The sequence below is a fragment of the Rhinopithecus bieti genome, unplaced genomic scaffold (assembly GCF_001698545.2).
Source record: "Rhinopithecus bieti isolate Rb0 unplaced genomic scaffold, ASM169854v2 scaffold_32014, whole genome shotgun sequence".
In the NCBI taxonomy this organism is placed as follows: domain Eukaryota; kingdom Metazoa; phylum Chordata; class Mammalia; order Primates; family Cercopithecidae; genus Rhinopithecus; species Rhinopithecus bieti.
The window spans coordinates 758,808-769,318 of NW_016813639.1; the positions used below are offsets into that span (position 1 = coordinate 758,808).

General features: G+C 40.4%; 1 protein-coding gene across 1 annotated transcript in view; it reads right to left on the bottom strand.

Moving 5' to 3' along the window:
* Positions 1–305: 305 nt before the first annotated feature.
* The window catches only part of SLC7A14 (solute carrier family 7 member 14), a 46,298-nt gene continuing 36,092 nt past the window's right edge, over positions 306–10,511 (bottom strand). The window contains exon 6 of the mRNA XM_017848793.1: positions 306–7,767. Within this exon, the coding sequence (XP_017704282.1) occupies positions 7,445–7,767 (323 nt within the window). The 3' untranslated portion in view covers positions 306–7,444. The remainder of the gene's footprint in view (positions 7,768–10,511) is intronic.

Here is a 10,511-nt window from a genome sequence, read left to right on the forward strand (position 1 = left end):
CTGAAAATGAATTTTCCACAATAATGCAATTCAAAATGAGCTCATTTATCTGGCTTTTCTACAAAGGACAATTGAAACACTTAAGGCGAAATTCACTTATTCATCTCCATTTAAGAATGGAAAAAAAGTAACAGACTTCAGGTTTTGGTGAAGGTAACAAAATATGGGAAGGCTCCTTTTTCTTTTCTTTCTTTTTTTTGGTAGTCTCTTGTGTAAAAGCTTTACATCACTATGGATACGTTATAGTAAGACACTTTTGTTTCTGACTTTTTTATAAACCCATTTTTAAATTTAAAGGCACACAATAAAGCTTTATGCGTTTATTAAAATATACACATTTTGTTAAATTTCAAATTTTCCCTTAGTATCTTGATAAATCAATATTATTGTCAACACCACACATTTGAAAATAAAACACATTTCATAATACATTGCATATTATTTCTTTCTTCATGATACACTACATTGTACAGTGCACTGATGGGAATTAAAAACCACAAAACGAACAAACTTTAACAAATACAGCAATTTCATACCAAAAAAAAAAAAATAGCAGAGAACAACACTAGGAATTACCATCTGCAAATGCAAGTTGTACTTCTCAAGGACCAAATAAAAAATAAACAAGTTAGTAAAATTTACAAGCTGTATTTATAACTTTGGATATGAATTAAACAGTAACGTTTCTTTTCCACAGTGAGAAAAGCTAGAATGTGGAGTCCTGTCATCAGATGGTGTGACTACATGGAATGAGGACTATAGCTGCTCTCTTAAAAACCTGCAGCCCCTTCTCTCAGCCCAGACAGTTGAGGTATTTATGCACCATCATAAAATTAGCAGTATCTTTGCTTTGGAAAGTGGGGGTTTATAATTTCCAGTGTAAATCCTCGCCTTTGGGAGTGTAAATGATACAAGTATATCAGCAACTGCCAAGACCAATTGACAGATGTGCATGGAACATTCTCCTCATCTCCAAATCAGAATGAACACAGTCATTTAAAGTCTGCACTGCAGGCGAAATTCACATGATTCACAATTCCCTTTAGCCAATGTTACCAATGTCAGTGTCAAGAAAACTTAATAGAAAGAAAAGAAAAGCACAGAGTGAGTCCCTACCATAAAAATCCAGGCTGCCTCTGTTTCCTAGTTCTAATATAAGCCATTTTCTTTCCTTATGTGTACCAACATGTACTAAATGTCCCAGAGAGTAAGAAATTAGAACTACCTACTGTCCGAAGACCTTAAGCCCAAAGCTATCTGTGAAAGTCCTATAGGGATTTTGTAATTCTGTGTGTGTGTGCAGAACACAGTTAAACGATTTTTTCTTTTTTTGAGACAGAGTTTCGCTCTTGTTGCCCAGGCTGGAGTGCAATGGTGCGATCTCGACTCACCGCGACCTCCGCCTCCCGGGTTCAAGCGATTGTCCTGCCTCAGCCTCCCAAATAGCTGGGATTACAGGCATGCAACACCACACCCAGCTAATTTTGTATTTTTAGTAGAGATGGAGTTTCTCCATGTTGGTCAGACTGGTCTTGACAGGTGATCCACCTGCCTCGGCCTCCCAAAGTGCTGGGATTATAGGCGTGAACCACCATGCCCAGCCCAGTTTAATGATTTTGTACACTGTTTTAGTTGATAATGCAGAACACATATTCTCCTTTGATGGGCTACAAAACTTCCACTCACCCCTTGTGGGCTCTAAGTCCTAAAAAAAGAACACTCTATTTTCTTAGAGAAGTAATTTTGGCAAAAGGTGACTGCCTAGGTATTTCAGAATGATGCATGCATTACTCAAGCAGAGCAAGAAGAGGAAAGCATTTTAAAAAGGAAGTTGCTCTTGAGGAGAGAAAAAAAATGAAAACAGCCTTTCTTCTAAAAGTCTTAGAGAAAATAAAAGTAGGACATAGGACCAACAATTATGCACACGAAAGGGGCTTTTTGCTACCCATCCCCATTCCCAGTGAGAAATACAAGTTAAACTCCTTGGTGAAACTTCAGCTTTCTGGTTCCTGCTTGTGGTGGGGTCTGCGGTTTGGGATGCTGTTTCTGCACTTGCCCTCTGTTTAATTTCAAATACTCTTTCATGGCCAGGCCACCACTGGTTACCTGCTGGTGCCTCTCTGTCTTAGGATCTCCAGAGGTCTTTGCAGACACATGGGTCCTCAGTTTCAGGGAGCTACACAGGTACAGGGGAAGCAGAGGCTCTATGAAATCTTTGGATAGAAACATCTTCCTTGACATGACTTCCAAACAGCATGAAAATGCAGCGCTGGCACACAGCCCTTGTGGCAACCTCTGGAGTGTGTTTCCTTTGCTCTCCTCTCTTTCTCCCCATAGGAAGTTCGGGGCACCTCTGCACTGCTCACTGACCTGAGGCTTAAACCCCAAGAGTGGACCCCTACCTGCTGCATAGACTCCTTAAGCAGACCTCCGCTCTGGCTTCAGACACATTTTCTGATTTCTGACTTTTCCACACAATAAGACATTCTAATCTGAGATTCATAATTAGGTAAACCTGTGACTGGCCCTCCATGGACTTTCCTCTGACATCTTGGGCCCCTGGTAAAACCTAGTGCGAAAGCGGACAGCAATTTTCTCCAGTCCTCTATGTGGATTTTTGACCTGATGTAGCTTCTGTTTATGTTGCAGGTAAGAGGTGGCTCCTTGTAAGATAGACTTCCAACAAATGTTGGATGTCTAACAAATGTTGGATTTGTCTTCCAATAAAAGAAAGAATGTCAGGTTTACCAACCCTTTTTAGCAGAATAGAGGAGAGAGATTTCTTTGAAGGAGTTTGTGTTTTGTTTTCTAATAATTACTAGATTCATATTCTGTCTGACCCATAGATTCTGAAGAAGGATGGATTGTTAAATTCAACAACTCCCTTCCGCCTGCCATTTATTTAAACAGATTTATCATGACATTTATGTAGGCATTTGATTAGCAACTAGTTTGTTACTAAGAAGCAGAACTGGCACATGCCTATAATCCCAGCTACTCGGGAGACTGAGGCAGGAGAATCGCTTGAACCCAGGAGGTGGAGGTTGCAGTGAGCCAAGATCATGCCACTGCACTCTAGCCTGGGCGACAGAGTGAGACTCTGTCTCAAAAAAAAAAAAAAAAAAAAAAAAAAGTAGCACTCAAGCTCAGTAAAACCTGGAGCTGAGGTTTTACTGTTTAGATTAGATGGATATAACAAGTTGTTAGGTTTGGTTGTTGAAACCTATTGTTGAAAACTTTAAAGTGGCTGTTAAATTGTGTTGCCTGTCCACGTATTAAACGACTATATTTCTCTTAGGTTAATGATGAACGCAGACACAGGACTCAAAGTACAGCTATTTTCCCCTTTGATTTGTTAAATCAACTTGGAGTGTGTATGTGGCTTGTTAGTTCCTTGCATAGGCAACGAAGCCACTGTCTCAGCTTTCTTAAAGTTCAGCCTTCCTGGATTCACACTTTTGTCAGTTCCCCAATTATTTCCCACTCTCTCACCCGAGGAAAGCCAGCCAGCTCAGTGTGACATTCAAGTCTCTCTGTGAGTGAGCCCTCACCTGCCTTCCTAGCATTATTTCTTATTGTTGCATGTATAAGTCATGCGTAAATCATGTGCTCCAGGCAAACTAGCTCCTTGCTTTCACTTGATGGAGGCACAGCACAAATTCTTAGTCAGAGGACAGCCAGCTAGTAGACCTTACTCATACTGATCCTTTGCCTGGCATGCCTTTCTCTCATTTCTACTTGATAAAATTGTGCCCATTTCACAAGTTCCGACACACGTGTGACATTCTTTATGACCTTTCCAGAGGAAGAAGGCTTTCTTCATATTTGAACTGCCACAGCATATTACAACTCCCTCATCTCACCTAACACTTTCACTATTGTTCTTTATTTATTTATATATCCCATTTCCCCTATTTCATTTTTCTTTTTAAGAGACAGGGTATTCTTCTGTTACCCAGGCTGTAATACAGTGGCGTGATCATAGCTCACTGCAGCCTTGAACCCCTGGGCTCAAATGATCCTCCTCCCTCAGTCTCTCAACTATCTGGGATCATAGGCACATGCCACCACACCAGGCTCTATTTCCTCTATTTCTTAAGAGCTGGATTTTTATCTGACTTACGGTATCAGTATCTGCCACAGTACATAATAGGCACTCCACAGATAATTGTTGAATAAATATTTCATTTTCCTCCAATTCATTCATTCTGTTAATCATCAGGTATTTCTTGAATACACACTATATGCTAGGCACATGTAGCTAGCAAAATCTAGGTTTGAAGCTTATCTGTGGATTTTAATGACCTATGCTATTTCAAACCTTTGCTCGCATGAGGAAAAATTTGTTCTTATCATGCAGAAGTGCTTGTTCTTGTCATTGCCAGCGATTCCATTATTTTTCATGGTGCCCCTCATCGGCAAATTTAGTAAAGCATATCAGGGTTCTGCATTTATGCACTAAATATACATCTAGTTTTGTCTAATCCTTTCTGTTTCTATTTTTATTTGCCCTGAGTTTCTCACTTAATTTTTGTTTTGTATTATATATATTTTAGTAACTGCCTCAAATCCTTTTGAAATGAAGCAGAGTACCAACAAATAAGTAGAATAAAATCTGAAAAAATAAAGTAATTGGCTCCAAACCACAAATCCACACAATGAAATCTCACTCAGAGAGCTTTTGCTATTCAAAATTCAATAAAGTGTAGGTCTTCCTTGGACTCCCTTCAAGGGGCGAAGTTTCTAAGATAGTTATAAGGTGATCTCACTTTTAATGTGGTCCCACAAATACATCGTTTAGAAACCTGTTAGGAAAATAATAATATTGTCATTCTAGTGATTGATGATATTTGAAAGTTACATTGTGAAATCTGGGACTGTTTTACAGAAGTTGGTAAACCCGAGGACAAACATGTCTATGTACCTGAAAAAACTTTTTCTATCTTAGTGATTTTCTTTTTTTAAACTAAGGTTTCTAGGGAGGTGATCTATCAACTTCAGAAAAATAAAGAGAGTTAAGCTTAAAGTATACAAATATACTATTCAGAAAAAATGGCTCCTGAAATGAGAGTGGTTCATAGAATCTGCACAAAATCAATAGCAATGGTGTTAACCAAAGCATACATTTTCCATTCCCATCCTATAGAAATTGAATTCATCTGCCACCAGGCTATTGTTACTTTAATACTTAAACCTCACTAATAAAAGGAAGCTCTTTCACCTGCATTAAGAGTTTGCTATTTTGCACTCCTAATTCACTATTCTCATATTTAATGAATACAACCCGATCTCATCTCTCTAGATGTGTATCAAGCTTAACAGACTGTATTTAAACCAGGCAGATTTGTTGAGTTCTATAGCCAATTCAAAACTTTGTTTTCAAAAGATGACTGATAATTAGTTTACAATTAATTCCCAATGATGTAGTTCACAGAGTAAGCACTGTATCTTTATGGTTAACTCTAGGGAAGAGAAAACACAGCATTGTCAAGCATGACATTAAAATGATAAAATGACCTCAGGAAACCAGAGTTCTAAACAATGACTACAGAAGAATAAAAAATATCTAGAAAATTTCAGTTATTTAATTTAATGGTGTACACTGGCTATGATTACGATATGTAATTTATGTAAAGCATATTTTTAAAAAACTAGTTTCAATTGATCTTTATATGTATGTTAAAACTGAGTGCATCAGCCTGGAGACTTGTCAAGTTTGTTATTTTATCTGCATTTACCAGGCTCCGGTGCTGCTCATCCATGGACTGTAGCCCCCAAGGGCAGATGCCATGCTTCTATTCATTCCTGTCACTTAGCATTTGGTCTATTCTCAACCAGTGTTAGTTGAATGAAAAAATGGACTTTTACCTCCTTGCCATAATCCTAAAGCATGCCAAGAGGGCATGAGCCTCAGCCTTTCAGAAAGAACAGACTTGAGTGTTAGCGAATATGTTCTGGAAAACGTTTGGCATACTGATACATCCAGAAGAGAAAGGACAAAGAATTTCTTCTTTTGTCCCTCTTTCAGGAAATCCTCACAGAGATTTTATTAATACCTTGATTACTTTTAATAGCTTGGTTAATTTTATGATAACTCGATTCAAATTGTGCCTTCACATACATTTGTATACATCTCAGTGCAGCCACAGGAATCGTTGTAACCTGAGAGTAGAATTTATATTATAGCCCACGTGTATTTTCTTCCTTTGCAAATTCTCTCATCTATTCTGTTTCTGAGAAAATTCTTTTAGTAGCCCCTTCTATGGCCCAAATTTACATCTTACCAGGTAGATATTTCTTTGGGCTTTAGTGAAACTCATCTGGGAAATAACAGGAAAAAAATATACCTCTGAAAGTGAGCTACCCCCAAGGAATAAGGTTCAGAAGTGAAATGTGATCTCATGGAATGCAACTACCTAAGTAGCTGTACTTCAACCTATTTTGTTTTCAGAGTAGCACACACCAATCAAGTGGTTTCATATCTCAAAAAACTACAGAATTTATAATTTTAGAAATACGAAAGAGAATTTGCAATGTGATCTCAGTGGCTGGGTCACTTCTCCTTGTAAAGATTTTTATCTGATTATAAAACAAACAACCTACTTCTTCAAGGCGTATCAGTGCCATGAAATCATGCTCCACCTTTGCCCTCTTTCATCATGTCACCAGAAGTCTGGTATAAGAGAGGCCATGACAGAGAGTTAATTTCTGCCAATGCTCTCTGGCCTTCACTGCAAGAGATGGTTATTTAATTTTCTTCTGGGCATTTACGTAGAACTTTGATGGTGCTTCTTACCATATTACTGGGTCTGCATGACCGCTTTACGGTGAACCTGAAACCATTGGGAAAATGGTCTCAGAGTCCCTGACCTTTGCTGGATCCTAAAATTCTAGTTTGGAAGCTGTGAGAATGTTGGTGAATAAAAAGAAGCATGTGTCTTTTCCATGAATTAATTTTGGGTGAGATGGCAGGATAAAATGATGCTTGCTCAGGAAGTGCCAGTGCCCACCTACCCACCCTGACCTTGGGGAGCAGCGCTCAGCCTGACATGCCAAGAACAGAGCTTTGTTCCCGTGTCTCAGGTGACTGAAATTCTGCCTTCTGCCCAGAGCCCCTGCTTGGGCTTCAACCAGCAAAGCAAAGGCCTAGGAAACATTTGCTACCATCAGCCCTGATGGTTGTACCTAAGATGGAATTTCAGATAGCCTCTTGTTTATTTATTTATTTATTTTAACAAGGCGACCAGCTAGGGGACCCAGGTTAAGCCCTTCAACAGAACTATCCTGAAGAGCAAAAGTGGCAAATGACAGGCTATGACTAGGGATTGAATCTGGGGAAGGCTGGATTTGTGAAATGAGAGCCAAAAAAGTTTTCACCTTCTAGCCCACAGGTTAAGTTACTGAAAATCAATCATCACCATTTCTACCCACTTGTGTGTTTCTCCTACTCTGGAGAGTAATCTAACTCATCATTTGCAATCAGGGCCTCTGAGTTCTGTTTGTGTTTGCTTTTGCTCTTCGCTTTGCTACTTGTCCGGCCGTTTGCCTTCACATCTGACATCTGTTGGTAATAGAAGCCTTTGTCTTCGGTGGGTCCGCCCCAGTCCTCTTGGCTCTCACCCTCTGTGGCGTAGGAGAAACCCTCCTCCACTGAGAAGGGGTCATCCACGTCGTAGCGTTGGTACGTGCTTTGGTGCAGGGCCTCTTCTCGAGCGCTGATTTCCAGGGTGCTGTTCCAGATGCCATATCCAAAATAAATGAGCAGACCTGTTGGGCGAGGGGAAAGGTACAGGTGAATAAGCAATTGCTTTGGGATCCTGGGACTAGCAGAGAGATCACCTTCAAGGATGAAATCAAACTGGGGGTAGGGGGGATGTATTTTCTTTGGTTTACGTGGTGTTTTGAAAATACTTGAATTAGATACCTTTTAAAAATTGGGAGATCTTGCATTAAGCAACCCATATTAACAGTTTTTCCTAAAAAAGTCAAAAGGTTTGACAACACTGCATCCACATTTCTACATGGTGATTTTTGGCTGGTGGTGAGAACTAGCTGCCTCTTTAGACAGGACATGGGGTCTCTAGGTTACCTCAGTCCCCACCTCCCCTGCTGACATCCAGCTCATTATACTCATATAGCTGCCAGCTAGGAATTTGCATTTTCTACCCCGGGTGCAATATTTATGGATCAGCAACAGTATTCCCAGCCTTCTTATAAGATTTTGTTGCACAAGTATACATATGTAACAAACCTGCACGTTATGCACATGTACCCTAGAACTTAAAGTATAATTATAATAATAAATAAATAAAAAGATTTTGTTATTCTCTGCCTCCACTTAGGGACTCCATCTCTTGTTTCACCTCTTAGCAGCATGCATATATTATCCTGTGCTTTACCTTGCCGTTTTACACTCACTAAAGGCGTAATATATCATGGCCACTTCAAGCTCCCTGCTTTCTTCTGTGTGATCTTAGAGTGTCTGGTGCATGCTACTATTATGTCCCTTAGAACATCTGTTGTGTGATTATCTGCACAGGGTCATTTCTATTTTATAGACTCTGCAGAAAATTAGCACTTAATGTTTGTTGAATGAATGTGTGAGAACTCCTGATAAGCATGAAATGTCCAGTGCAACCTCTGTGTTGATGTCATCCCAATCAAGGGAAAGAAACTTTCCCCCTTGTTAATATGTAGCATTCATACATGCTAATGTTTCATTTCTATGATTTAAAAAACATACATAAAAGTCATTTATGAGTCCCCATTTTCTTTTCCTTTTCTTTTTTTTTTTGAGACAGGGTCTCACTGTTGTCCAGGCTGGAGTGCAGTGGCATGATCTCAGCTCACTACAATCTCTGCCTCCTGGGCTCAAGCCATTCTCCTGCCTTGGCCTCTTGAGTAGTTGGGACCACAGGCATGTGCCACCACGCCCAGCTAATTTTTGTATTTTTGTAGAGATGGGGTTTCACCATGTTGCCCAGGCTGGTCTCAAACTTTTGGACTCAAGTGATCCGCTTCCACTTCCCAATGTGCTGGGATTACAGGCATGAGCCATCAGGCCTGGCTTGAGTCCCCATTTTCTGTCTTGAATAGACTCTGAAGGTTCAGGGCCTGGAAGTCTGAGAATCATAACCTTGGAGTCCAAAGAACATGATAAGTAAGAGTGTGGGCTCTGTGTTCAAATCCTGCCTTCATCACTATTAGCTGTATAACCCTGGTCCCATTAGCCTCTCTGTTCCTCAGCATTCTCTGTAAAACTTTGAGAGCTATAGCAACCTTCTTAACATGGGAGTGCCTGAGGATGAAATGAGGTACTTCTCAGGTGGTTCTCAACCCTTGCTGACTGCACTTGAAAGCCACCCAGGGGCATTTTTTGAACCACTCTGATACCCTAACCCATCCTGGAGATTCTGATTTAATTAGTCTGCAGTGTAACCCAAGCATAGGTATGTTTTTAAAACTCCACAGGTGATTCCAATGGTCAGCGTGTCCCTGAGATAATGAACTGTGCCTGATGCATGTGTTCCACTGCCCACTCAGCCCACATTATGGCCCAGCCACTGGGTTCCACACAGTATGCAACCTCCTTCCCAGGCCCTAACGTCCTCCTCTGAGTAGCACCAGTCTCTTTGACTTTGCTAACCCTGCAGGCATCTGCTGGGCTGGTTTGTTTAGAACCGCAAGTCAAGCCTGCTTTGCTGCTGTGGTGCTTGAGAAATCTTGCTCTCTTTTGAATTTGAAGTGTGCCTTTTTAAGCTTGGATTTCTCCCTCCTTGTCTCAAATGACTTTGTCCCCACTCCCTCCCACACTCCCCAGTGAAATCAACTTTCCAGGTGCCAAAGTAAGCAGAGATTTATAGTCCTAATTGGTAATAAATCCTGGAGTTAATTATTTGCAGCTGTAGCTATTAGTGCTCAAATAGTGATTTCATCTTTTAAAAGCAAGGTATTTACTCTTTCTTGTCTGTAGGTGGGGTGGCCATGGGGATAGTTATTATCCTTGTGTAGAACAGGGTATCACATTAAGGCCTCTTCTAAGAGTGCCAGTGTGCTTGTTCTTGGAGAATGCCTCTGTCTGAAGCATGTTTGGGATCTGAGAATGGATTTCAGGCGACCAAGCAGGACCTGTGCACACCTCCTTTTGCACAGCTTTGCTTTTTTTTGCCATATTTTCTTCTAGACATCCAGGCAGATGCCAAATATTGCCTCCTACTCCTGCTTGGTACCTATTTTGCCAGTTATTTCCTTTCTGATGCCTTTCTCTGCCTTTACTTATAGATGAGTCATTTCCCTACTGAACTTAATACAATCTTTTTCTTTTCCCTTTGCCCCAAACGTTTCTCCTCTGCCACCACACAGGTCATTGCTCAGTCACTGGTTTGATGTCACTCATCACTGGTTTGTTGATTCCAACAGACCTGTATGTTGATTCCAACATACCCTGCCCCCACGAGGTATTTGGGTGTCAGGTAGACTCATATTATGGGAATTCTCTAAAACCTTGAATC